Source organism: Myotis myotis, unplaced genomic scaffold (genome assembly GCF_014108235.1).
Source record: "Myotis myotis isolate mMyoMyo1 unplaced genomic scaffold, mMyoMyo1.p scaffold_m19_p_11, whole genome shotgun sequence".
NCBI classification, from domain to species: Eukaryota; Metazoa; Chordata; class Mammalia; order Chiroptera; family Vespertilionidae; genus Myotis; species Myotis myotis.
In genome coordinates, this window is record NW_023416315.1 from 79,435 (window position 1) to 104,953 (window position 25,519).

At 59.6% G+C, this 25,519-nt stretch overlaps 3 protein-coding genes and 1 long non-coding RNA gene across 14 annotated transcripts; 2 read left to right on the forward strand and 2 right to left on the reverse strand.

The window, feature by feature from the left end:
* Positions 1-2,281: 2,281 nt before the first annotated feature.
* Positions 2,282-12,839, forward strand: DBNL (drebrin like). 6 transcript variants are annotated; one of them, XM_036327117.1, is made up of 13 exons: positions 2,282-2,423; positions 6,245-6,300; positions 7,652-7,764; positions 8,146-8,220; positions 9,001-9,147; positions 9,706-9,783; positions 10,109-10,257; positions 10,329-10,377; positions 10,569-10,653; positions 11,054-11,149; positions 11,243-11,355; positions 11,591-11,687; positions 12,041-12,839. In XM_036327117.1, the coding sequence occupies exons 1-13, from the start codon at positions 2,341-2,343 to the stop codon at positions 12,178-12,180; spliced, it is 1,281 nt and encodes a 426-aa protein (XP_036183010.1). In that variant the 5' UTR covers positions 2,282-2,340; the 3' UTR covers positions 12,181-12,839. The 6 variants fall into 6 exon arrangements, with proteins under 6 accessions (XP_036183010.1, XP_036183011.1, XP_036183015.1 ...); XM_036327118.1 differs by having other exon boundaries at positions 10,332-10,377; XM_036327122.1 differs by lacking the exon at positions 11,591-11,687.
* Positions 12,840-13,937: 1,098 nt separating this feature from the next.
* Positions 13,938-16,535, reverse strand: PGAM2 (phosphoglycerate mutase 2). The gene is made up of 3 exons (XM_036327129.1): positions 16,057-16,535; positions 15,764-15,944; positions 13,938-14,138 (listed from the first exon to the last, which is right to left on the reverse strand). Exons 1-3 carry the CDS (start codon positions 16,468-16,470, stop codon positions 13,972-13,974), a joined length of 762 nt encoding a protein of 253 aa, XP_036183022.1. The 5' UTR covers positions 16,471-16,535; the 3' UTR covers positions 13,938-13,971.
* Positions 16,536-17,714: 1,179 nt separating this feature from the next.
* LOC118665859 lies at positions 17,715-19,392 on the forward strand. Its single transcript, XR_004970749.1, has 3 exons — positions 17,715-17,805; positions 18,602-18,742; positions 19,154-19,392. It is a non-coding gene; the product is annotated as an uncharacterized LOC118665859 (long non-coding RNA).
* POLM (DNA polymerase mu) lies at positions 19,389-24,764 on the reverse strand. Of its 6 annotated transcripts, XM_036327132.1 has the most exons (11): positions 24,538-24,764; positions 24,196-24,376; positions 23,782-23,880; positions 23,450-23,620; positions 22,744-22,815; positions 21,347-21,467; positions 20,836-20,968; positions 20,592-20,694; positions 20,256-20,501; positions 20,080-20,163; positions 19,740-19,973 (listed from the first exon to the last, which is right to left on the reverse strand). In XM_036327132.1, the coding sequence occupies exons 1-11, from the start codon at positions 24,708-24,710 to the stop codon at positions 19,887-19,889; spliced, it is 1,470 nt and encodes a 489-aa protein (XP_036183025.1). In that variant the 5' UTR covers positions 24,711-24,764; the 3' UTR covers positions 19,740-19,886. The 6 variants fall into 6 exon arrangements, with proteins under 6 accessions (XP_036183023.1, XP_036183024.1, XP_036183026.1 ...); XM_036327130.1 differs by having other exon boundaries at positions 19,389-20,163; XM_036327135.1 differs by lacking the exon at positions 20,592-20,694 and having other exon boundaries at positions 20,836-20,960.
* Positions 24,765-25,519: the final 755 nt, after the last annotated feature.

The window sequence follows — 25,519 nt, forward strand, 5'->3', positions numbered from 1 at the left end:
GGGTCCCCATTCAGCACCCGGATACCATAGGCTACTTTGGGGGTACTATGGGCCTGTTCCCCGCCTGTCACCATGGTGAGGTTGCCTTTTTAATTTTTGTCTCTTTGCCACCCCTTTGGTCTTTGCTTAAACAAAATGTTAAATCTTCATCGACAGGAAAATGACATTATCATGACCCCTGGGAAGGCTAACAGACAGTGGTCACAGTGCACCTTAGCCAAGCGTCACAAAGCACAGGAAGGTGGGGCAGGTTCACGTTTCAGACAAGTCAGAGGATCAGAGGGGAAATCCCAGCCCGACCTGGTGTTGAGACTGGGTCACTTTCGAGTGTAATAGGACTCCCAGAAGCTGATGAATTCCCCTTGCCTGCTGTCTTTGTTGGAGACATGGTGGAGAAAGTGAAATCAGCCCTTTGGGATCCCAGTGCAAACTGCTGTTCACCCTCTGCCAGCCTGAGTTATGCTGTACCTGCCAGACCTGGCGTGATCCTGGCAAGTCCCCTGGAGTGTCTCCCTCTAGGAAACTCACCCGCCTGTCATGCCTGAAGAATGGGTTTCTCAGGTCAAAAATCTTCAAGGATGCCCTGTGCTGTGGAGCTCCCGTGTAACCCACGTGTGCAGACATCCCGTTTCCAAGGTGTGACGCAGGTGGACAACTGGACAGCAGGTCCAAAAAAACAACCAATGTGGCTTTTTTCTCTGTGGAACAGAGACATCAGGGAGATACATGACCCTAAGCAATCGATCCACCGTGAACAAGTGACTATTGACTATGGCCAGAAGTGCCGGGTTTGGGGGATAGCGCTGAGATCGTGATCCTTTGTCAGGCTCCAGGAACTCCAAGAATATGGCAAAGGGTCACAATCTCCTGCCCAGGGATGAAGTGCTAGATGCAAACGTCCCCAGCCTCACAGCTCAGAGCTGAAACTGTGTCCACATCACTCACTGCAGATGCTTAGGGGGGGCAGGTTTTTGTCTGTGAAGTTCAGGAGATAGTTTTCTTAAGTGCCAAACAAGTGCCTGCACAACTCCTGGCCTGAGGTCTGTCTGGTACCCAAAGGGAGGCAAGGAAGCCTCAAGATCAGCATGGACCCCTGGTCTCCCCGGCCCCCGGCCCCTCCTTCCTGTGCCTCTTGTCACGGTAGCACACGCTTCCTCCCCAGCAGTGCCGAGCAAGGCTGGACCTGGATTAGATCTAGTCATGAATGTGGGACCTCCGAAAGTGGAGGGAAGGCAGTCAGCACCCCGTGACGGCAGGAGTCCTGGCCTTGCCTCCCTACCACCCAGGTTTCTCCCTGTTGACAGGTTTATTAATAATAAAATCATAAAACTATAAAGAATCTGCAAAACCTATCAGCCTAGATAGCAGCTTCTTAATTTTCCTTAAGCTGTCCCCTTCCTCTCGCTTCTGCTCCCAGACCTTCACTCCCCACCCTCTTCAGGACAGGGCTGCCACCCTGGTGTGGCCATTTCTGCATCGGCGTCAGGTGCCCAGCAGTGCAGGCCTGCATCCTGAAGCAGGAAGGACTGAGGGATTTGTTGGCAATTTGGGGTTAAAATGTCAGCAGAGTTGTGAAACTTCGAAATCCCCGCTGCCTGTGTGTTCCGTTCCTCCGTGCGGGTTCTGCTGGTTCCTGGGAGCCCACACTCGACAGCAGGAAGCTGGGCTGAGGGTTCAGGCAAGACCTGAGAAGCCAGAGACGCTCAAGGCAGGAGGGTAGGTGGCTGGAGAGCCCTGCTCCTGAACGGAGGAGGGCCTGCACCCTCCTGAGAGCCATCTTGTCCTGGGTGGTGGCTGCGCTCAGCCCTAAAAGACGAGGCCTGTGGGCCAGACCCCGGCCAGGACTGCAGCCCGCCCACCTCCTGCCTCTGTTCAAACCCTCACAGGGACTCAATGCGGTTTTCCTCATCTCTCAAGCTGTGAAGTATTTGTTTCCTGGATTCCACTTACCACGCAGCATAAACAAGGTTTCTTTTTAGGGCAATGATTCCATTTCTCTAGCTCTGCAGTCATGAGGCCACGTGGGGCTGGAACCGAGGGAATCCTGGGGTTTTAGGAAAACGACTTTCCTGGTCATTGGCATTTCTGGGGGTGAACGCTCTGAAAACAGCCGTCCTTTCTGACTGGTTGCTTTGGTCTGAATGCCTGCATCCCCCAAGTTCCTATGTTGGAATCTTCACCCCACCGCGACGCTGTTAGGACGTGGGGCCGCGCCCCTAGGAGAGTCGCGCGGCCCCGCCCACTTCCTGCTTGGGCGGGGCTTTCCGGCGGGATGGGCGGGGCTTCCGGCCGCGGGGGCGGGGCGGGCCCGGAAGCCGTGGCGCTGGGACGAGCCGGGCCATGGCCGCGAACCTGAGCCGGAACGGGCCGGCGCTGCAGGAGGCCTACGCGCGCGTGGTCGCCGAGAAGTCCCCGACCGACTGGTGGGCGCCGGGCCGGGGCGGAGCCACGCGGCCGCGGGCGGGCGGGCGTGCGGGAGGACGGGCGGGCGGGCGGGCTCACCTGTGCACCCACACCTGCGCCGCGCCCGGGAGGTGGTCCGGCGCCGTGCCCGCCGCGCGCGCCTGGGCCTCCCCACCCCTCGGCCTGGCTCTCCGGGCCGGACTTCGCGCTCGGCCGCGCTCGGGGGCTGCGCCGGCTTCTGCTTTGCTGCCGGGACCTCCCAGCCCCCTGAGAAAGCGGAAGCCACGCCCGGCTTCTTGCAAACGCTGAGTCCCCGGACGGCCCGGCGGGACCGGAGCCCTGCCCGGAGACGTCCAATAGGGAGGTCGGGGGTTGGGTCCCTGCTATGTGCACGTAGGTGTCAGCACCTCCCTTTCTCCAAGGAGACCCCTTCCTGTGCCGGAGCCCAGGGGAGCGGGCTGCCTGTCGGTGCTGCTGCCGTCCTCCCCACCCCCACCTCCACCTCCACCTCCGGTCACTTCCTCTGCGAGGCCTGACCTCCTGAGGTTGGGGCTTTATGGCCCCTGGAAGCCTGGTCCGAGTCTCTGGGGTGACTGGGCAGCCCCTTTGCTTACATGGTTTTCCCGGACTGGTTCTGAGCCGGTCCGGTTAGAAATGCCAGGCGTGGCGGACTAAGAGGCCCCTCTTCGGGGCAGGGCCCGCTGGGTGCAGCTGCGCTGCTGGGACCGGTCTCCACTTGTCAAGTGCTGCTTTCTCCTCGCTGCTTCCCCTGGTGCCCAGCAAAGTGGCTTTCGCGCAGCCTGACTTTGCAGCCCTCGCCGGTCCTCCCGGTTAAGGGCGTTGCTCCTTTGCGTGCTCCGGTGCAGCCCTTTCTGACTTACCTAGAGGACTCCTGGGTGTCCTGTGGGCCTTCCAGGTCTCTCTTTATCCTGTTTTCTCAGCGACTGTCCCTGGTTTGGGGATGATGTAGCTCAGGGATCCCTCTTCAGGCCTCCCATGTTTCAGCCTTTCCTTGAGCTTCTTCCCAGAGCTGCCTGCAACCCCACCCCCCACCCCCCCTCCTCTGAGGGTGCCAAGCTTCCTCTTTCCTCCTAACCCAGTGGTCGGCAAACTGCGGCTCGCGAGTCACATTTGGCTCTTTGGCCCCTTGAGTGTGGCCACGAGGTTTCAATCGCACTGTACGTGCGCGCCGGCACTCAAGGGGCCGCAGTTTGCCGACCGCTGTCCTAACCAATCAGAGCCCATCCATCTCACCAGCCTCCTCCCCACCCCTGGGCTCCAGTGGCTGTGCCCCTGGCCTCTGCCATCATTGCCAGCAGACACTGTGTGGCAAGTCCCCACTCTCTGAAATCGCTTCCCTGTTGTAGCCCTGCAGTGACTGCCGTTGCTCATTCAGTAAAGCCCAGACTCCACACCTGGCTGACAGGCCCTGACTGCCCAGCTGCTCACCGTCACTCCCGGGGCCCTTCCTCTTTTCTCGTCCTCAGACTTGCAGGCTGATCCGTCCTCGGAGCCCTTGCTGTGGCTGCCTCTTCTGCGGGGAGTACCCCCCTTCCACATCATCCCAGGCCCCCGCCCCCAAAGTTGTTCTCAGCTCCCCAGTGGCCTTTTTGCAGGGGCTTCCTCACTGCCTCGGCCCCTGGCTGCGGTCCCGTTTTCCCAACTTCTCCAGACCCATTTGGTCTTGTGTTGCCTTTCTCTCTCTTTTTTTTTTTTAATATATTTTATTGATTTTTTACAGAGAGGAAGGAAGAGAGATAGAGAGTTAGAAACATCGATGAGAGAGGAACATCGATCAGCTGCCTCCTGCACATCTCCCACTGGGGATGTGCCCGCAACCCAGGTACATGCCCTTGACCGGAATCGAACCCGGGACTCTTGGGTCCGCAGGCCGACGCTCTATCCACTGAGCCACACCGGTTTCGGCTTGCCTTTCTCTTTTCCAGAAGCAGCATAGTGGGCCCTGTCTGTCCCTAGTGCAGGGCTGTGGTGTGTGGTCAGTGCTCAGAAGAAGGGTGGAATGAGGGAGACAGGAAAGATGGCATCAGAGCAAGAAGAGGTGGTCTCCGGTGTGGTGCGCAGCGCTGGGTGATCCTGGGCCAGGCCCTGAGCCTGTGGGGACATCAGCTCTGCACCTGGGCTCTTTCTCTTGGTTCTCCCTGGTCCTTCTTCCCTAGATCACAGCCTGGGTCAGCTCCCGCACCCCTCCACCTGGCAGTGCTCGTGTTGCTGTGTGTCCCTCTCGGAGGCTTTCTTGTGGCTACATTCCCATCACCAGCAGGCAGCTGGTTCTCAGTGTGTTTGGAAGGAATGACTGGATTATAAGGTGTCCAGTGCCCCATGCTTCATGTGCCATGAACAGGCCAGGAACCCCTCTTTTCGTGTTCATCAGAAAGAAGGGGGGACTTGAGGAAATGTGGGAATGAGCCTCTGAACTGGAACATCCAAGAATGGCTAAGGCTGGAGCCCACGGTAGAAAGGCGAGAGGCCAGAGGATGGGGGCAGGCACGGAGCGTGGCTCTTGGCAGCTGCCGTGTCCCTTCTTGGAAGAGCCCGGCTGGGCAGCCATCGCTGTCCCTGCTGCAGGTCTGTGCTCCTGACTCCTCTGGCCTTCAGGGGGAATAGCGTTCTCCTCCGTTGGGGAGAGGATGTGCTAGACCAGGTTTCCCCATCGACTCGCTGTCCGACAGCACGGCCTGGAGCTGGGCTCCTGCAGAGTTGGTGCTGGTGGCTGCACTACCGGAAAGCCACCTCTTCCAGAATGTTCTCTGGGAGGTCTACCACCTGCCAGGTCTCCTTTGTCCCTCTTTCTCTCCTTCCATATTCTCTCTCCTCTCCTGTCCTCCCTGTCAGCCAGATCCCCTGGGCCTGGATCGAATTTCGTTTCCTCCGAATTTCTTGGATCTCGGCAGCTCTGCCCAGTGGTGTTGGCAAGGCCGTGGGGAGCCGAGCAAGAGCTGACTTGGTTCCCGTCAGACTGATTGCCATGGATCCTGGTCTGTCCGGCTGGCTCCGCAGGCCTGTGCTCTGGCAAGGAGCCTTCCATATGTATCCCTCATTTAGTAAAATTGACCTTATTTCCTAAACACCTCTGGGGCACATGTTTTTAAGCCCAAATCTCTTCCAGAGTTCTTATGAATAATTAGTCTTACAGGATGAAGAGTGGTGTGGGCTGGGTCACCTGTGCAGAGGGAAGACTCTGGTTGGTCTAGATCAGGATTTTAAAAAGATTCCCATGTGATTCTAATGTGCAGCCAAGGTTGAGAACCACTGGTCTAGATCTTGCCCCCACAAGGAGCCTGTCCCCTGAGGACCAGGTGCCATGCTGAGTCATGACCTGTGTGGTTTCTGGTGTTGCACATTTTTTTGTCAGAGGAGTCACGACCCAGACAGACCTGCTGCACCAGCCTGCGGGCCCCAGAAGACGGCAGACGTGCCCAGGGGGCAGCACCCTCCCAGGGGCCTGGTGCCAATCCCTCCTTCCTGCTTCTCCTTTGTGCTTTGGGTTCAGGAATGTGCAGGTGTCTTTGTCTTTTCAAATTCACACACCTGGCAGCCAGGCAACTATTTCACGCGTGCATGTGTAAAAAGTTGCCATAACACCTTAGGCCCAGCCTTCCTCAGAGTGGATGTATGCTCCCGTCTTCGGTCCATTGCTCACACGCCCCTATGGTCAGGCAGGCCAGCATCGCTGCAGAGCTGCGAAGGCCACACTTCGGCAGGCACAGTGGGTCACGGTGGGGCCCGTGTTGGCCCACAGAGACGGCCATGCTGAGCTGTCAGGGATGACGGCAGACAGTGCCCTCGGTGCTGGCTACAGAGCCCCCCTGCTTTGTTTCAGGGCTCTGTTTACCTATGAAGGCAACAGCAATGACATCCGTGTGGCTGGCACTGGGGGTGAGTATGGCCAGGGGGATCCAGGGGCTCCCGGAGGGAGGGTGAGGGGGTGGAGGGAGAGTGGCTGTCAGGGCCCCAGCTCCAGTGGCATCTAAGCCCTCCCAGCAGCAGGAGGGCTTGGGCAGGCAGTGTTGAGGAGTTCTCTGGCCCCTGATCAGGCAGGATGGGGGGATCTCAGGGGTTTCCAAGTAAAAGTAAGCCCTCCTCCATGTTCTTGGCCTGAGGTGCCAGGCAGGGCTGCCCTGTGTTGTAGCTGGGAGAGCTCACGGTGGCCTGGGCTGGAGGGGGAGGAGGAAGAGCAGACGCACTTTTCCCTCCGCACCATCTGATGGTTGCCTGTCTGTAGGCACTCCCCCAGCAACAGTGCCCGTGCTCAGCTGGGACGGGGTGACCTGGAAAATACTGCTGGCATGCGTGTCCGCGGGCGGTCTTATAAGGAGGTCTGCCCTGGCCAGAGTTGGTGGGGGCGGGGCGAGCTGCAGCCCCCAGAGGTGCCTGGCTTCGTGTGCTCGAGGCCAGCTCCCCGACCTGGGCCAGGCACAGCTTTGCCCCCAGTGGCTGGTTCTGAGGATTTGTTGGTAGAGAGCCCTCCCTCTCTCCAGCACCTTCCCCACGGCCCTCTTTCCAGAAGGACTGCCACTGCGGTGGCCTCATGCGCTGGGACGCCCGTGGTGCTGGGATGCCACGGGCGACAGTTGCAGGGTTTAGCAGTTGACCCCCTCTTCACAATTTGGGGAGGTGTGCAAGGCAGGTGAGAGCCACAAACCCTAGCACATGGTGGGCCTCGGTCTCGGGGTCCAGAGAGAACGTCTTGGGCAGCCCTTCCCGCCCCGTCACTCCCTGCGAGCATCTAAGAGCTGAGCCCTGAGGGTCGGTCTGTCTGCTCACAGCCCTCCAAGGTGGCCCTGTAGTCTGGGCAGCCACATGGGCAGGGCCCTTTGTGGGGCCCAGGAAAGAAGGGAGGTACGGGGAGAGAGAAACATTGACATGAGAGAGACACATCGATGGGTTGCCTCCTGTACACACCCTGACCAGGGCTGGGGATCGAACCTGCTACACAGGTACATGCCCTTGACCAGGAATCAGATATGTGACCATTCAGTGCACAGGCTGACACTCCAACTGCTGAGCCACACCAACCAGGGCTCATTTCTATTTTACAAAATGGTGTTTACACTAGTGCGGTAAGAGTCACCGGAGTTTCGTCAGCACAGTCCTGCATCCGCCGGCTCGCCCTTCAGGCCAGGATCTTACTCTGATGCAGGAGGCAGCTTGGGCTTCCTTTCCTGATGGGTGGGGTGCTGGGTGGGCGGGGTGCCTGCTGCCTGTGACCCTCCTGTGACTGCTGCAGAGGGGGGCCTGGAGGAGGTGGTGGAGGAGCTCAACAGCGGGAAGGTGATGTACGCGTTCTGCAGGGTGAAGGACCCCAACTCTGGCCTGCCCAAGTTTGTCCTCATCAACTGGGTATGTGAAACCTGGGGCTCAGGTCCCGTCTAGGTGTGACCGGGAAGCTCTCTTTCCCTCCCGCCCTGAATGATTGGAGCAGAGGAGAGTTCACAGCCGGAGGGCTGGTTCACTGTGGCCCAGAGAGGGCCCCCACTCCCTCTGAGCCCAGAAATACTCCTGCAGAATGAAGTACCAGCAACCACAGGACACCCTGTTCTCGTCCCCTGGGAGCTGAGGGCTTGGAGAAAGGCCGGGGGGCTCTGGTAGTGCAGGGCGGGCTGGTGGGGACAAGGATTTTCAGTGCCCCATAGTGGAAGCTGCCCCAGCAACCTGCCGAGTCCCTAGGCGGGCAGTGGCTTTAGGGCGTGGGTGGGTCATGCTGGGTGTGTTGTGTTGCAGACGGGCGAGGGCGTGAACGATGTGCGGAAGGGGGTGTGTGCCAACCACGTCAGCACCATGGCCGGCTTCCTGAAGGTGAGGCTGTCCCTGCAGGGCCTGTTCCTCAGCCCGTGCGCGTGGAGGGAGCGCTGGGACCCACAGTCAGTGGAGGTGTGCCCCACGTCCTGCTCTGTCTGGGCCTCCGGGTGACGGAGGCTGCTCAGCGAGTGCAGAGGGGCCGGGGATGGCTTCAGGGGAGGCGGGGCCAAGAACTAGGAGCACCGTGCGGGCGGGAGCTGGTCCTGGCAGGTCTTGTTCCTGCCGGCCCCCTGAGTGCTGTGAACAGGACCCAGCCATGACGCTGGGGTTTGAGGAGGCAGGGGATTGCCGTGCCCACACATGTCCCCTCGATGCACTGGTTCCCATCCGTTTCTGCATGTCAGTCATAAATGGAACCTTGTGTGGTTTCAAAAGCATTTGTTTTTGAGGGTCAGGTGACTGCATTTCCTTGGTCACTAGCAAGGAGACCTGGGACTTCGATTTCCAGTTCTGCCAACACTCCCTCAGATGTGCCTCCATTTCTCCAGCTAGGAGCTGGAAGAGAGGGTCACTGGGTGTTTGGTGACAGGCAGAGGCCATAGCTGGCTCCTCCGCAGTCAGTGGCCCGTGTAGATGATGTGTGCTGGCTTCTACACGTCTGTCAGGGCTGGTGTCACTGATGAGAAAGAACCCTCTGATGCCTGAGCCATCTGCTCAAGGCAGAGCCACAGGACACGCTTCAGACACTAGGGCCGCATGCACGATCAAGACAGGGGTCCTAACTTGCAGGAAGGCATGTGGTCTTTCCTGGAACTGCAGCAACTGTTCTCACTGCAGGGCGCCCACGTGACCATCAATGCGAGGGCCGAGGAGGACGTGGAGCCTGAGTGTATCATGCAGAAGGTGGCCAGGGCCTCGGGTGCCAACTACACTTTCCACAGGGAGAGTAGCCGCTTCCAGGACATGGGCCCCCAGGCCCCAGTGGTGAGTGGAGCTGGGGCCGTGGGTGGGGGGCGTTCCCAGCGACCAGACGGCTGCCTCGACCTCGGCACCTGATCCATCGGGTTGTCTCCTGCCTGCCTGGTCTCAAGGCCACAGCACCAGTGTGTCCTGTGTGGTGGCTGCCGTGGGGGAACAAGTGGCAGACAGGGCAGGCCCCTCCTAGTCGGGGCAGACGCCTGTGGGCCTGTGGCCTTGGTGCTGGGTGGAGAGCCGAGACCCCTGACAGTAAGCAGGGGTCCATAGGGATGTGGTGGGCGCTGCCATGGTGGTCAGCTGTCTGCAGCTGGGGGACCATCCTCCTAGGAATGGCTCCTGGCTAGAGGTAAGCCGTAGACCTGCCCTGGTTTTACCCACAGGGCCTGGCGCAGCCAGAGACCCACCCTGCTGTGTGGGCTGCACCTCCCTGCTCAGCAGTGTCCAAGGCCTTCAGGCCAACCTGCTATCAGCCTCCTTCGGGCGCTGGGCTGGGGACACTGCATCTGCCCGGTGCTGTCCTGACAGTCCCTGCCTGGGCCCTGCGCTCTGTCCCCGTCCCCGCAGGGCTCCGTGTACCAGAAGACCAATGCCGTGTCAGAGATCAAGAGGTTCGGCAAAGACAGCTTCTGGGCCAAAGCAGAGGTGAGTGCTGCCAGCGCAACAATGATTGCGGGCATTTGTGGAGCGTCCAGTGTGCGCCAGGCATGGACTAAGCACGTCACTCTCTCTCTGCCGGTTTTCTCGTAACAAGCTCCTAGGATAACCCGTGGGCACAGACAGTAGTGTGGTGAAGGCCTGGCCGGGGGGCGTTGTGGGGAGGAGGGGGACGTCTGTAATACTTTCAACAATAAAGATAAAATTAAACAAAAAACTGGTGCCATGTTCTCGTCCATGCTAACCCCAGGGGTTAGCGGGTTAAGTGAGGAGCTAGGGTTGGGCTGGGTTGGGCTGAGCACGCTCCCTGCAGGAGGAGGAGGAGCAGCGGCGGGCCCAGGAGAAGCGGCGGGCGGAGCAGGAGCGGCAGCAGCTGGAGCAGGAGCGCCGGGAGCGGGAGCTGCGGGAGGCCGCCCTCCGGGAGCAGCGTTACCAGGAGCAGGGCCAGGAGGCCAGGCAGAGGTGAGCCCTGGGGAGATGGGGCTGCCCGTGGTCAGCAGGCAGAGGCTCAGCGCTGCCCTCTGCCCTCCCAGCAGGAAATCTGAGCAGCAGGAAGTGGTTTCGAGGAGCAGAGAGGAACAGGTGAGGGGTGCTCACACCGGAGGGCCCGTCCCGCACTGGGTGGAGGCCGCCCGCTGCGAGCTGCCCTGCAGGTGGGAACCTGGGATGTGTGGGTGCACCGCACCCCGTCCCGGGGAGGCTGTGAGCCCCAGCACTGTGGGAGGTGGGCAGGCTCACGGTTCCCACTCACCCTGAGGCTGTGGTGCCCCCAGGAGCCTGGTCAGCAGTCACCTCGGGAGATGTTCATGCAGAAGGAGAGAGCCGTGTCCACCGCACCCACCTCCAGCCCCCAGCCAGGTGAGAGCTCTCGGTGCCTGGCCCTGTCCTGAGCAGGGCCAGGTGCAGGACGTGTAGGGACGAGTGACCAGGAGCACCTCTGCGTGAGGACAGCCTCTGCCCTGACCTCCTGCAGAGCCAGACCTGGAGGAGAGGGTGGCGACCTCCAGCCCCGGCCCCATAAGCCCTGGTAGAGATCACACTTGGCTGTCAGCTGGGTCCCAGGCGCCCACAGCAGACACCTCTCTGGCCCCCAAAGGACACAGGACTAGTCCTCCAGCCAGCTCTCCGCACTGCGCATGCCCCCAGGGGCTGCAGGGAGAGAGAGTCCCCATTCAGTCCCGGCGGGTGAGCAGGGTCCAGAGAGATCAGGGCTGTGTTCTCCCTGCCGCTGTGAGTCCTGTTCACTGTCGATTTGCAGGCAAACTGCGAAGCCCCTTCCTACAGAGGCAGCTCCCCCAGCCAGAGAGCCCCCTCGGTGGGGAGAGGGCTCACGCCGCCTCAAGGCCCAGCGCAGGCAAGGCTCTCGGCCATCCTGGGGGTTGGGGTGGGGGCAGACGGGGCGTCCTCTCCCTCCCCAGGGTCCGAGCCGGCTGCACTGCCCTTGCAGGTGTCTGTGAGGAGCCCGCGCCCAGTGCCCCCGAGTGCCTGGTGCAGGCGGAGGAGGAGGCCATGTACGAGGAGCCCCCAGAGCAGGAGACCCTCTACGAGGAGCCCCCCATGGTGGGTTCCCTGCACCTGGGTCAGGGCTGCGAGGACCTGGGCCCTGAGACAGCGTCCCCAGCCACACCTGGGAGGCTCACTACCTTAAATTTGGAGCCGCTTGTGCTATGATAAGCTGTGTGGCAAGCACCGCTGTGTGGGAGGTTCTGGGTGGGGAGCACTGTGAGGTCCCCGAGGCCTGGCCTGGGGCACAGCCGAGGGAGCCAGGACCCAGACTTCTTTCCGGTCCGCACAGGGGGAGCAGCAGGACCCTGGCTCTGTGTGTGTGGACCACTACCCCGGGCTGAGCGGGAAGGGCCTCTGTGCCCGGGCCCTGTACGACTACCAGGCAGGTACCGTGCCAACCCACCCCTGGCCACAGGCTCCTCAGGGGGGCAGCCCCAGGGGTGTCAGAAGACAGGAGGGCGAGAGAGGAGCAGGTCTCTCTGTGGGTCCTAGGCAGCTCTTCATCCACAGCGTGACTCCCCTGTGCCCGCCTCGTCGTAGAGGCTGAAGGTGTGACTGAGAGGTGGCTCTGGGGGTGGCCTTGGTGCGGGAGGAAGTGCTGTCTCTAGCCTTTGGCTGGGACAGGCCCAGAGCCAGGCCCTAGGGGAAGGTGTGTAGGGAAAGGCCCCTGGCACAGTGTGGGGACGGGTGGGCGGGTGCCTGGGGCTCCCAGTGCAGCTTCGGGCTTCCCTCCTTTCAGCGGATGAGACCGAGATCTCCTTTGACCCCGAGAACCTCATCACGGGCATCGAGGTGATCGATGAAGGCTGGTGGCGCGGCTACGGGCCCGATGGCCACTTTGGCATGTTTCCTGCCAACTACGTGGAGCTCATTGAGTGAGGCTGCCTGTGGCCTCGTCCCCGCCCCACGTGGCCTTACTGCTGGAGGTGGTGGCGTGACACTGCACCCCATCCTCTTTCTGGCATGGGCCGCAAATGCAGCAATAACCCAGTGGTTCCCACACGCTTCCAGCAGCCCCCACAGCAGGGGCCTCTGCCTTTCCTGTTCCCTGCAGCTCTGAGGGGTGGTGGTTGGGGAGCCGAGTCATGGACTCGGCGGCTCATGCCCAGTTGGTCCCGGCAGCGCTGGCAGCAGCAGCTGGTCTGGGTCTTGCTCCGTGCTCCTGCTCCTCTGTCCCCTGCCTGGCTCTGGGCACTGGGGATGGGACAGCAAGGCCCCTGAGTACCTGGGCGCAGCGGTAAACACATCTGTGCTGTGTGCTCTTGCCTGCTGGCCCCGTGGCGGCACCTGCCGTCTCCCCCTGTCCCAGACTCCCCTGCCCCCACCTCTGTTCGTGGAGTTAGCATTGCCCGCCCAGGCCCCAGCTCCGATGCCGTGACAGCCTGGCGGCCCTGGGTGAGACCACCTTCCTGGTGTCTGGGAGTGCTGCAGCCACCTGGACGAGGCATAAAGATTAAGATGTGACTGAAGTCTCTTTCTCTCTCTCTCTCTCTCATCAAGAAAAAACAAAAAATAAAAAAGGTTAAGATGTGAGTGAAGTGAGCCTCCTGCGCTTGTTCTCTGGGAGGGCTGAGGGCCTGCCTTGTCCCTTCCACAGGGCCTGTGCCCAGGCGGGACCGTGTGCGTGTGCATGTGTGTGCGTGTGCGTGTGTGTGTGCGCACGCAGTGAGGCGCCTGGCACCCAGTGACACGGGGAGCGTCCACTTCCTGTGTGCCCTGGGTGGAGGCTGTACTGAGGAGGCCCCAGGTGGAAGCAGGTGGCCCGCCCTGTGTGGCCCTTGAGCAGGCCAGGCTGCAGGCAGGCCTCACTGATTTCTCTCCCACAAGACGATAGTGCCCCCCACCCCAGCTCTGGAGGCCCCATGAGTCAGGTGTCCCCAGTTTTGAGGCCATCTGTGGGCGTGTCCCAGGCAGAGGGACTCGGGGACAGCAGAGGACAAGCATCTAAAGGGAGCCCGCCAGGTCACTTAGACTCCCTAGAGCAGTGATGGCGAACCTATGACACGCGTGTCAGAGGTGACATGCGAGCTATTTTCTTGGTTAATTTTTCTTTGTTAAATGGCATTTAAATATATAAAATAAATATCAAAAATAGAAGTCTTTGTCTTACTATGGTTGCAAATACCAAAAAATTTCTATAGGTGACACGGCACCAGAGTTAAGTTAGGGTTTTTCAAAATGCTGACTCGCCAAGCTCAAAAGGTTCGCCATCACTGCCCTATAGCCGTGGTGGGCAAACTGTGGTTCACGAGCCACATGCGGCTCTTTGGCCCCTTGAGTGTGGCTCTTCCTAAGCCTTAGGAGGACCCTAATTAAGTTAATAACAATGTACCTACCTATATAGTTTAAGTTTAAAAAATTTGGCTCTCAAAAGAAATTTCAATCGTAGTGTTGATATTTGGCTCTGTTGACTAATGAGTTTGCCGACCACTGCCCTAGAGCAGTTACCAAGCGGGTCATTTGCTTTGGGGGTCACCACAGGGACTTGTTAGAGCCACCTCATGGACAGGGATGGGAGCCAGGTCCCCACACACAATGGGCTGGGAAGACAGGTGGGGCCAGGCGCCCCTTGGGCAGCGTTTGTGCATCTCGGCCCTGAGTGAGCGCTGGGCACGCGGGCCACGCTAGACGCGAGGTGGGGGAGATGCCTTTATTGCCAGAGCAGACGCTTCACTTGGCCTTGCCCTGGGCAGCCACAGCCTCCATGGCCTTGCGAACGGTCTCCTCGTCGCCCAGGAACCGCATGGGCTTGGTGGGCTTCAGGGCGTGGTCCAGCTCGTACACAATGGGGATCCCCGTGGGCAGGTTCAGCTCCATGATCGCCTGCTCCGACATCCCTGGATGGGAGGAACCAAAGGCCTCAACCTTGCTGGCCTGTCCACCAGCTGCTGACCTTTGCGAGCCACGGCTGGTCGGCCGGCACGGCCTCCCTGCCAACCGCAGGGCTGGAGACATGTGCCTGAGAAGGTCAGAGCAGACCGGAGACGAGGCTACAGAAATAGCCAGCAAAGCCAAGGGCTGTGTCCTGGGCCGGCGCCCGGTCTGGCCCAGTGTGGACTCCGGCCAGATGGCCAGTGCTTGGTTCAGTTGGGACATTAGCCATTCGGTTACGGGGAGTGCTAAGGTGGGGCTTCCCGAGCAGGGGAGCAGGGGTGCTGCTGCCCAACAGGGTGGGCGAGGGACAGCAGGGGGTCCCTGGGGCCGCGGTGGGAAGAGGCTGTGCCAGGCAGAAGGCTGTGTTTTCTGAGGAAACTCGACCCGACTGCCTCCCGCCGGCCCAGCCTGGAATAGCTCGCCCTTTGGTATTTCCACCCCCAGGAAGCGAGGAGTCGAGTTCCCAGCAGTGGAGACCCCAGCATGCTAGCACGAGGGGGCATCGTCTGTCCGCCTGCTGGGCTCGGTGCCCACTGAGGGGTCTGCGGGACCTGGCATCCCGGGCAGGACAGGAGCTGGCCCGGCCTCCGGGCCGGCCTGTCTGCTCTGGCAGCTGCCCACCACCCCCCCTCCCTTCCTCTCTTCTTGATCCCAAACTTGAAGGCCGTCAGAGGCTAACAGACTGTCCCGCTGTCCGAAACTCCTGGAGGGCCAGGTCCTGTCAGGGTCGTTGGCCACGGAAGCCCAGGAGAGCCGCCGTGCGCTTCAGCAGGAGCCTAGCTGTGAGCCGGGGGTCTGCAGGCTGCTGCACAGCTGCACCTTTGGAGTGGTCTCACCTCTGCCTGAGTGGGTGGAGCTGGGGCAGGGGCAGGGCTTTGCCCTGGGCCCACGTCCAGCAGCCAGCAGTACCAGAACAGTGATGGCGAACCTATGACACGCGTGTCAGAGGTGACACGCGAACTCATTGTTTTGGTTGATTATGCATTTAAATATATAAAATAAATATCAAAAATATAAGTCTTTGTTTTACTATGGTTGCAAATATCAAAAAATTTCTATATGTGACACGGCACCAGAGTTAAGTTAGGGTTTTTCAAAATGCTGACACACTGAGCTCAAAAGGTTCGCCGTCACGGCCCCAGAAGGTGGTTGAGGCCCAGCAAGTGACACGACTGAACCAGGGACACACAGCAAAGCAGGGTTTGGAGCCAGACAGCCCTGCTTTTCCTGGGCAAGATGCCAACCCCAGGGCTCACGTCCAGGAAGCTGGGTGGCTCGGGGCCTCAGCCCCTGTGCAGGGCCTGGCCTGGGTCAGAGTGGGAAGCCTTTCCACCTTCAGTCTTTAGAAGGAAACGACACAGTGTCCCAGTACATGCACAGAAATGCAACCAAAATCCTACAAAGCTGTTTGCTACATGGTTTGCCCAACCCTCCCTTTTCAATTCCATTGGAAAGCCCCTCCCTGGCCCTGAGGCCTGCAGAGCTGCCTCAGCCAGGCAGTGGGCACCTGCTGAATGCGAGCTGGGCAGGTTCAGGGCCCGGTGTCACTCTCCCACCCCACCCACGTCCCACGTGAGGTGGGCCTCACCTTCCAGGTGCTTGACGATACCCCGCAGGCTGTTCCCGTGGGCAGCGATGAGCACCCTCTTGCCGGCCTTGATCTGGGGGGCGATCTCCTCATTCCAGAAGGGCAGGGCCCGGGCGATGGTGTCCTTGAGGCTCTCACAGGTGGGCAGTTCCCCAGGCTTCAGGCCTGCGTACCGGCGCTCCTGGGGGTGTCCACAGCACAGTTCACATTCCCAGCAGCCGGCCCCCCACCTGGCCGCCCCTTCCCAAGGCCCCTAACCCCAGGCTTGCCCTCAGGCACCCTGAGTGGCCCACCTTGCTGATGATGCTGTAGTAAGGGTGCTTCTCGTCCATGGGGGGAGGCGGGATGTCGAAGGAGCGCCTCCAGATCTTCACCTGCTCCTCCCCGTGCTTGGCGGCCGTCTCCGCCTTGTTGAGGCCCGTCAGGCCCCCGTAGTGCCGCTCGTTGAGACGCCAGGTGCGCACCACCGGCAGCCACATCTGGTCCGTGCCTTCCAGGATGGTCCAGAGTGTGCGGATGGCCCGCTTCAGCACTGACGTGTAGCAGATGTCAAACTCCATCTTGGCATCCTTGACGGCCTGGGCCCCCCGCCTGGCCTCCTCGGCCCCCTTCTCACTCAGCTCCGCGTCGAACCAGCCGCAGAAGCGGTTCTCCTGGTTCCAGGTGCTCTCGCCATGCCGGACCATCACCAGGCGGTGGGTGGACATGGCTGCGGTGCTGGGGACCGTGGCAGGCTCCCGAGGAGGACAGCTGCCTCTGCCCTGGCACCAGCTTTATAACAGTTCCTCCCCACCCCCACCCGGCCAACTGCCAATCTGCATTCCAAGCCGACAGGCAGCCGCAGGTGGCCAGCAGCAAACTCTCCGACTCTCAGGGGAGGGTGGGCCGAGATGGACTTAAAATAGTTCCACAGCCACTATGTCCAGAGCCCAGGGGGTGTGGGGGCGGACACGGCTGCTGGGCAGGGCTGGGAGTGAAGGACGGAAGCCCTGGCCTGGACCAGCCTGAGGGGTGGGCACAGCAGAAACAAGGTCTCTCCAGGGACCCCTCCCTCCCAGGGGCCTGGCACATGACACAGGCACAAAGTCTCCCCCCGCCCCCTGCCCACCCCGGCTTCCTCCTGTCCCTGCGCACAGCTGGGAGCCCACCCGCATGCTGTGAGGAAGCACCTGGAGTCAAGGGGGGCTGTGCAGGTGTGTGGACTGTGCGTACGTGCCTGTGTGCTGCACTCACGTCTGTGTTGCGTGTGCCTGCATGTGTGCATGGGCCTATGTGTGAATGTACACGTGTGTGGACTGTTGTTTAAGCCCAAACTTTCCTCGTCTTCTGTCTGGATGATCTACCCATGGTGGAGGGGGAGCTCGGAAGTCCTGCTGGTCTGTACCCGTCCTTTCTCCCTCAGGTCTGGTAGTGTGTGGTCACCTATGTCGGTGCCCCTGTGTTATGTTCTCTTGCTGGATTGACCCCTTTATTACGTAACCACCTTCTCTGACCCCTTAGAGACTTTGGATGAAGCCGGTTTTGTCTGATGTAGGTATAGTCCTGCTTCCTTTTGGCTTCCATTTGCATGAAGTATTGTTTTCCATCCCTTCACTTTTAAAGCTGAAGCGAATCTCTCACAGGCAGCACACAGGTGGGTCTTGTTTTTATAATCTATTCAGCTGCTCTGCTATATATATTATTACATATATAAAATTGATTTCAGGGAGAGAGAGGGAGCTAGAAACATCAATGATGAGAATCATTGATTGGCTGTCTACTCACGCCCCACACTGGGGATCGAGCCTGCAACCCAGACATGTGCCCTGAACCAGGAATCAAACTGTGACCTCCTGGTTCATAGGTTGATAGTCAACCACTGAGCCATGTTGGTCGAGCTCTACATCTTTTGATTAGAGAATTTAGCCCATTTACATTTGAAGTAATTATTGCTATTTTATTAATTTCTCCTAGTTGTTTTGTGATTCCTTGGTTTCTTTCTTCGCCTCTTGCTCTCTTCCTGTGACGTATCTTGTTCTGCAGTGGAACACCTGGATTGCGCTGTATGTACCTGTTATAGGTTCTGGCTTTGTAGTTACCATGAGGCTTACATGGAACATCTTATAACAGTCTATTTTAGGTGGAGAACAACTTAACTCTGAACACATACTATATTGATTTTCAGAGAGAGAAACATCAATTTGTTGTTCCACTTATTTATGCTTTCATTGGTTGCTTCTTGTATGTGCCCTGACCAGGGATTGAACCTACAATTTGGTGTATTGGGACAATGCTCTAACCAACTGAGCTACCTGGCCAGGGCCTATAGTATTCATTTAAAAAAAAGAGGGCATGTAACATGGAGAAGGTGTAGAACTGAGAACTCAATGTTTTGACTTTGAAAATTATTTTTTGTTCCATTGACCCCATCTGGTACACATGGTTCTCTCAGACATTGAATTGCTGGAAGACATAACATTTATTTCATTGCAACCTGAAAATACTTCCACAGCACAGAGAGCTCTCACTGAGTGGCAGTGGCACCGACCTGTCAGGGTGGCTCCTTGGACTGAGTCGTTGTATAGGGCCCCCCACAAAGAATGCACAGCCATGTACCCTGGGGACCATTGAGCTGAGAGTCCTCTGAATAGGAAGCGGGAGGAAGGTTCCTCTGGGCCCAAACAGGCCGGTGGCTGCCTGATCAGGGTACAATCCGTGCACCCAAAATTGAGGTGCTGTGAGAAGGAGCTTGCCAGCCCCACAAATGTTGTTCCCATCAGAGAAAATAATTTCTTCTGAAACACATCTCCTTCCATTTCTTTATTTTTTATTTTTATTTTTTCCTTCCATTTTTCATAGGAAGCTCAGCTCTGTTATGACCTACGGGCCACGGTGGTGCCTGCAGTCCTCTGTTGACGGAACTGTCACGTGCGTGACACAACGGTACTAACAGTGAAGGACTGAAATCAGGAACACGATGGTCTTGGCCACGGCCGTTAGGTGAGAAAAGGAAATAAAAGGCACCCGCTGTGGAGAGCGGCTACAGCGTTTGGACAGGTTCAAGCCTCGGACTAATGAGAGGGCACAGTCCTCCCAGCACAATTACAGCCAAAGGCTACAGTTGTAAGCTTGACCTTATGGCCCGAGCCTGTGGTCCCACCTGGCGGAGTGACGTGGGCTGCAGGAGGTGCAGCAAGTAAACAGAGCTTGATCAGGTGCATGTAACTGCGTAGATTCGAAACCGGGGGGAACGTTGTAACCACGCCCTTGGTTTGCTTCGTGGAATCTGGCTCTAAAGACTTGGCTTATAGGCTGTGGCACTGTCTCTCCATCAGAGAGGACAGCGTCCCACCCAGCCTCAGCTTTCTTCTCTTGTCTGTCTTTTCTAAATCCTTCACGGCCCCCTCTCAGGCTCACCCATGGCCGTGCTGGCGCAGCACAACCCACATTGGAAAGGAAGAACCAACGCTCTCTCTCTGTGCAGGAGGCATGGCCTTGTATGCAGGAAACCATAAGGAATCCTCCAAAAGGTGATCAGATGTAATAAAAAGTTCAGTAAGGTTCCACGATAAAAAATCAACCGTATGTCTACACACTATTGAACAATCAGAAGGCAAAATAAAATCCACTTAACATCAAAATAAAATACTAATAAATTTAATAATTTATTAAAGTTTATAAATTTTTAATATAAATTTATTCTGAAAACTTTAAAGCATCACTAAAACTAAAGGAGATCTAAATAAACAGAGAGGTACTTGTGTTTATGGACTGGAAGACAGTACTGTAACCATGGCAATACTCTCCAGATGCCCAGCTCACCCTTCAGGACCCCAGGGTCACACAGCCATGGGGCCCACCTCACCAACAGCGGGTGGTGAGGTGCCCTAGCCCCCACCCCCACCCCTCCACCCCCTCGCACATCAACACTTTCAGAAAACAGCCTGGTTTGCTCCATGTTATCATTTCATTGCATCTTGGGCAGGGTGTGCATGGGGGAGTGGGGGTGCACAGGGGCTCCCCGAGGAGGGTGAGGATTGCAGCAACCTCTCCGGCCTGCAGATGGTCAGTGTCCAAGGGCATCCATGATCTGGCTGCCTGAGCAGCCCCCATCCCGAGGAGTGGCTGAGGGCTGCAGGGGGGATTAGGCGTTTCTCTGCTCTGGGGGAAGGTATGCCAGGCCCAGATGTCTGAAGATGTCCTCCTCGGCAGCCGCTTGGAAAAAGGTCTTCTGCAACAGAGTGTGGGCCTTGGTGCTGGGCCCTCCACCATGCGGCTCCCCTCAGGACCCTCTCTGTCGGGTCCAGGACTACCTGTCTTCTGCCCCGGCCACATACCTGCTCCGGGTCAAACAGCCCATAGCTGTTCAGCCACAGACCCCGCTCCTTCCGGCTAAATCTGCGGAGCTCCCGCTCAAAATGCTGGAGGGAAGAGAAGCATCAGCAGGGCCACAGCCCGGCCCCCGGCCCCTGGCCCCTGGCCCCCGGCCCCCAGCCCCACACGCACTGCCTACCTTGGAGCCAGTCCAGCCCAGCAGGGCAAAGGGGAACTGGCTGATGGGGGCGACCACCAGGTCCACACGCACAGCCTTCCAGGAGGGATGGGCACTCCAGGTCCCCCCCTTGGCTGTCCCTGGGGGCCTTGGCAGACGAAATATGCAGAAGCTCTGCTCAAAGGTGTCCATGGAGTGGCCCTTCGGGACCAGGCGGGCAGGGTCTCCACTGGGGCTGCGCTGATGCTGCTGATACAGGACAAGGCCCTGGGGTGGGGGAGGGGCAGGTGTGACCCACTGTCCATGCAGCTGGAGGGCGGGGCCCAGCAGCTCCCTGGAGGGCAGGGAAGCTCTCACCTGCTGCTCCAAATAGTGCATCACCCTGGGCAGCAGCCCCACCTCCTGGCCCTCCTCGGGGTGGGTGATGAGGAAGTCCACGTCATGGCCCTGCAACTTCCCCCTGAGGGTCGGGTCTGACATCCAGGCAGCCCAGGGACAGGGCAGCCCAGGGACAGGGTCTCCCATTCCCTCGAGACCCTTGCGTGTGGGAAGGTCCACCGCAGTGGCCGCCCGGAGCCCAGCCGCATGCACACCACCTTACCTCCGGAAGCCACCAGCCAGTGTGACGGTGGCCCCAGGAAGGGCCCACCCTACGGCCGCCTCCACCACCTGCCGCAGGGCCTCGGCATCTGGCCGCTGGACGGGGCTGCTCAGGTCCTGGTAGTGCTGGAGGCCTGTGGGCACGGTCGGCTGCTCTGACCCACCCACCACCTCTCTACCCTCCTCTCCACCACCCCTCCTCCTTTTCAAACAGCAAACTTTTATTTAGAGATGACTGCAGATTCACGGGCAGTTGAAAGAAATCAGAGGTCCCCTGGGCCCTCCCCCAGCTCCCTGACCTCAATCTTAGACCATAGTGTGCTGACGACACTGGCCTCGGGGTGAGGCGGGGCCGGAGCTGATAAAAGGCACAAGGAAGACGCTCCATCTCTGAGGGGCAAGCACCGTCTCCCCCGTGACTCCCTTGTCCCTCTGCTCTGACCCCACCGGCAGCCTCAGCACTCGGGGTGCGAACCTTCAGGCCCAAGCGGGGGAGCCCACAGTGCGGTCACCTGCTTTCTGCTGCTGGGTCAGTCTCTGCACCTGCTTCCAGACGTCGTCCAGCGTCCGCAGTCCTTCCCGGTACCACTGGTCAGCAGTCCTCACTCCGACCCCGAAGATCCGGGTGAAGAGCTGTTGGGAGGGTGAGGGCAGCCCCGTCAGTGCTGGGTCGCCCCACACCCCGGTCCCCTCCTCCAGGAGAGGTCTCGCCCAGAACCTGCACTGTCACCAGCCACTTTGCAGCGGCTGAAACCCACCACGGCCTTTCTTCTCCTTCACAAGCGCAAACACAAAGGCTGCGGGAGGCAGGGGGCTGGGGGAACACCGACCTGGCCCAGCCAGGGGTCAGCACAGAATCCAGGCCAGTGGGGAGGACCCTACCGGAGCCGACCTCTCCCTGACCCTGGCCCCAGCAAGTCACTGGCCTCTTACAGCTCGCTGGCTGGGTAGGCACCCGCCCTCCCTGGTAATTCCTGGAACTAAACCAGGTCAGGCCACGCAGTGGTGAGCTGCACCGTGGGGCAGGAGCACCTTCTGGGCCACACCTGACCAGTGAGGCACAGGCGGAGGAAGTCCCCAGCCCTGCTTCCTGCAGACCCGCTTCAGCCGGCCCCTCAGGCTGTGCAGACCATCCTTTCCTTGATCCCCTAACCAAAGGCATGCACTGGCTCACTGTCACCAACAGAAACCTCACAGAAAAACAGAGAATAACCTAATCATATTGTTTATAAAATAACTGTTAGCATACTTCCCCGCAGGCTCAGATGCACTCTGGGGTGCCACAGGGAGGCAGACGGCTCTGTCCTCTGTCCACGCTTCCCCACTCACTAGCTCCTACCTGAGCCCCTCCATCCTTCACACGTGGCTCCCCCCTCCTCAAAGCCCCCCTTGGTCCTCATAACATCTGGGCAACCCCAGGGCAGCAATGACCCCGCCTGTCCGGGAAGCCCTACTGCCCACAGGTGGCCCATCTGACCACCTCTGGCCACAAAAGCAGGGCGTCCAAGCAGCAGGAGGGACTCTGGGACACTGACAGCTCCGCATCAGACCAGAGGTGAGGGGCAAAGGGCCGGTGCGCCGTGGACCAGGTGGGACACACCAGGAAATGAAAGTGCGAGCTCGGGACAGAGACAGTCCAGTGAGCCCGCGCTCCTTCGCCCCCTCACGTTCTGCTGAGGGTCACAGAGCCGGCCACATACCGGAGGCCAGTCCGTCAGCAGCCCGACAAGGCCAGGCAGAGCTGGGTGATCGAGAACATTCCTGTGCTCAAAACAAGCTTCTCCCTGTGGTCTGTTTGGCTGCCTCATGCGAATCAGACATCAGCTGCCACTTCCTTAGAGGCCCCCTCTGCCCTGTGGGTGGGTCCCTGGGGAGGACTGGGTGTGCCCCACCGGGGTTGCCCGTGCACCTTCATGCTCTGGTACCGCTCTGAGCGCTGGACTCGCTCCACCTCCTCACACACTCCATGTTCCAGCAGCTCCTGTGGCCGAGACAAAGCAAAGGCCAGCCTGACCACAGGGCAGACCCCACGCTCAGCAGGGGCCATGCGGAGTCAGGATCTGAGGGACTTGCAAATGGAGACTGTGCCCCAGAGCTTCTCCCTCAGATAAGTCGCAGTTTATGTAAATAATTACCTTTAAAACATAGGTGATGACATATGTAATACCCTTTGTAATACTTTAAGCAATAAAAAAAAAATTAAAAACAAAAAACAACAACAAAAAAAAACATAGGTGATGAACTCAAGGCCACTTCATTTAAAAGCAAACTGAATTCAAAAGCCTCTTTTGCCATGATGTCCTCTCCTGTGACGTGCACAAAAGCACGGCTTTCCTCAAACACTGCACTTAGACAGGTGCCCCACTCACGCTGCTCTGCCACATCCTGGACAGTGTGGGCCGATGCCAGCAGTGCCCGAGACCAGCCTGCAGCCCGAGTACTCTCAGCCGCCCTGGGCAGGTGCTGTGGCCCTCGTGTCTGGGTGGAGGGTGGCACACTGGACGGGGAGCCTGCGGCTCCTCCCCACCTGGGCTGCACAGAGCCAGATGCTGTCACCAGGCTCCAGCCTCCCTGGCACCCACCTGCACTCACTGCTCAGTGTGGTGAGCACCTACCTGGATGACCCTGCAGGAGTGTTCTCCGAAATGGGGCAGGCCCTGCAGCTGGCTCAGGGCTGTGACGGGGCAGGGCAGCGCCTTGAGCACGGAGGCTGCTCTGGAGAAGGAAAGGAGGCGGCCCTCGCTGCCTGCAAAGCCCGCGGCTTCTGCCAGCATCTCCAGCGCCTCCTGCAAGGAGGGGCCCTTCGTGAGGGCAGGGTGGGTGGGGAGCCTCACCCATCCCTCCAGCTTCAACCCCCCTGTCCCCGAGGCTGGGACAGAGCAGAGTGGGGAGTGCTCACAGGAGCAGGCCTGGCCCCAGCTCAGGGGGGCTGGATCCCCTGGCTCACCGAGAGGCTGGTGTTGTGGTGTGTGAGGGGCGTGGGACGCTGGCAGGCATAGAGTGGCATCCACACTGGGTTTGGCAGCACCTCCCTCGGCACAGCCACCTAGGGACAAGCAATGCACAGGCCACTTGGAAGCTTCAGGACTGGCAGCCCTCGAAGTCTTGCCTCGCCTGGGCAGTCACCTGGGCTCTCGGGTGCACGGGACAGGAGCCCGCTCTGCGGGGACGAGACTACTGGGGGCTACAAACAAGTGGCCCCGAAGAAACTGAAAGCAGAAGGCGGGATGGCCTGTCATGGCGACCTGGGCAGAGCCCTCACCGCCCACCTCATCTGGACACGCCTGCCCGTCACCTGCCCAGCTCAGCTTCCACTTGCTGGGCCTGTCTCTGTGCCCGACTAATCCTCCACCCAGCTCACCTGCAGGCGGTGCCGGCCCTCCACAGGGACCGGCTGCCCAGCTGCCATGCTCTCTGTGAACCAGCTGATGTCCAGCAGGGTCGGGGGGGTGCCACCTGGGGGCGGGGCCGGCCTGCTCTCCTGCCAGCGGACGGCCTCCTCGGCTGAGGTCTGCTCCATCACCACGTGTGTCACCTCGGAGCTGGGCAGAGGGAAAGAGCCCTTGCCCAGGCCTGCCGCCCTCCGGCTTCACTCCGCACCTGAGCCTCGGCTCAGCCAGGGGAGCGCTGTTCATTCTTCAAGCGTCACCTGGCCAGGTAGGCGGCCCCGCCCCCAGGCAGGCGACCGGCCACGACCCCGCACCTGTAGGCGTCCAGCACGCGGAAGCCCTTGGAGCGCGCCAGGCGCGTGAGGAAGGCCCGGCGGCTGCGGCCCATGCGCGGCTCCGCCAAGTAGATGGCGATGCCGGGGAAGCGCACCGCGGAGGAGACGGCGCAGGGGGTCCCGACCCGCGCCTGCCGCCGTCTCGGGAGCATCGGGCCTGGGCCTCGGGCGGCGCCGGCAGAAGGCAGCGGGCGGCGGGCGGCGGGCGGCGGGCGGGCGGCGGGGGGAAGGAAGGCGGTGGGAACCGACTGGAAGGGGAAGCGGCGCGGGCCTCCACGGAGGGACAGGCTCCGCCCCATGCAAATGAGGGTTCGGTGGGCGCCAGAGGACACGCCTCTATGCAAATAGCACCGTAGGACACGCCTCCTTTCAGGGCGGGGCCGGGCCGGTGACCCGGGAGACCAGGCGGCGCGGGGTCCCGGGGGTCCGGGCAGGGCTCAGCGGAGCCGGAGCCGGGAGCGCCCTGGCGCAGCGGCTGCTTCCAACCGGGAGGTTTTCAGTTGAGTGGCGTTGGGACAGCGGGCGGCCGTCGGGGAGAATGGAAGTCGGGGTCCTCCCTCACTCCTCACACCAAAATAAGATCCAGCTGGATCAAACGAAGAAGGTTCTGGAAAGGGGATGAATGTTTTTATTGTCCAAGTGTCACCATAAACCTGAAACACGGGCAGAAAAGAATGATAGTCTTGACTACATACAAGTTTAAAATTTAAAAGGATCCCAGAGGAAAGTGTCTGTGGCACATTTTGACGTTAAGTCTAATTCATGTAATTATGAAATTGTCCACAGATAAATAAGGAACAGTGATCTAATGGAAAAAATGGCAAGAGCAGCAATAGGCAAGTCACAGAAGAAACGCTGCTCATAAACGTATGCCATGTTGCCTGACCTGTCCAATCATCGGGAAGTGCACACGCAGGCGAGACAAGCCCACCTGCCGCCTTGTCGAGTGTTTAAACACTTA

What these genes read in the sequence shown, in the direction of transcription:
- POLM (XM_036327130.1), bottom strand. Translation starts at nt 24,710, where the DNA reads ATGCTCCCGAGACGGCGGCAGGCGCGGGTCGGGACCCCCTGCGCCGTC. An exon ending in CGCGTGCTGGACGCCTACAG is followed by an intron (nt 24,377 to 24,537) that starts GTGCGGGGTCGT and finishes CCCTCTGCCCAG; the next exon opens with CTCCGAGGTGACACACGTGG. An exon ending in TGGGCTGGACTGGCTCCAAG is followed by an intron (nt 20,164 to 20,255) that starts GTAGGCAGTGCG and finishes TCTTCCCTCCAG; the next exon opens with CATTTTGAGCGGGAGCTCCG.
- DBNL (XM_036327117.1), top strand. Translation starts at nt 2,341, where the DNA reads ATGGCCGCGAACCTGAGCCGGAACGGGCCGGCGCTGCAGGAGGCCTAC. An exon ending in CACCTCCAGCCCCCAGCCAG is followed by an intron (nt 10,654 to 11,053) that starts GTGAGAGCTCTC and finishes GTCGATTTGCAG; the next exon opens with GCAAACTGCGAAGCCCCTTC. An exon ending in CGCCTCAAGGCCCAGCGCAG is followed by an intron (nt 11,150 to 11,242) that starts GCAAGGCTCTCG and finishes CTGCCCTTGCAG; the next exon opens with GTGTCTGTGAGGAGCCCGCG.
- PGAM2 (XM_036327129.1), bottom strand. Translation starts at nt 16,470, where the DNA reads ATGTCCACCCACCGCCTGGTGATGGTCCGGCATGGCGAGAGCACCTGG. An exon ending in ACTACAGCATCATCAGCAAG is followed by an intron (nt 15,945 to 16,056) that starts GTGGGCCACTCA and finishes GGACACCCCCAG; the next exon opens with GAGCGCCGGTACGCAGGCCT. An exon ending in TATCGTCAAGCACCTGGAAG is followed by an intron (nt 14,139 to 15,763) that starts GTGAGGCCCACC and finishes CCTCCCATCCAG; the next exon opens with GGATGTCGGAGCAGGCGATC.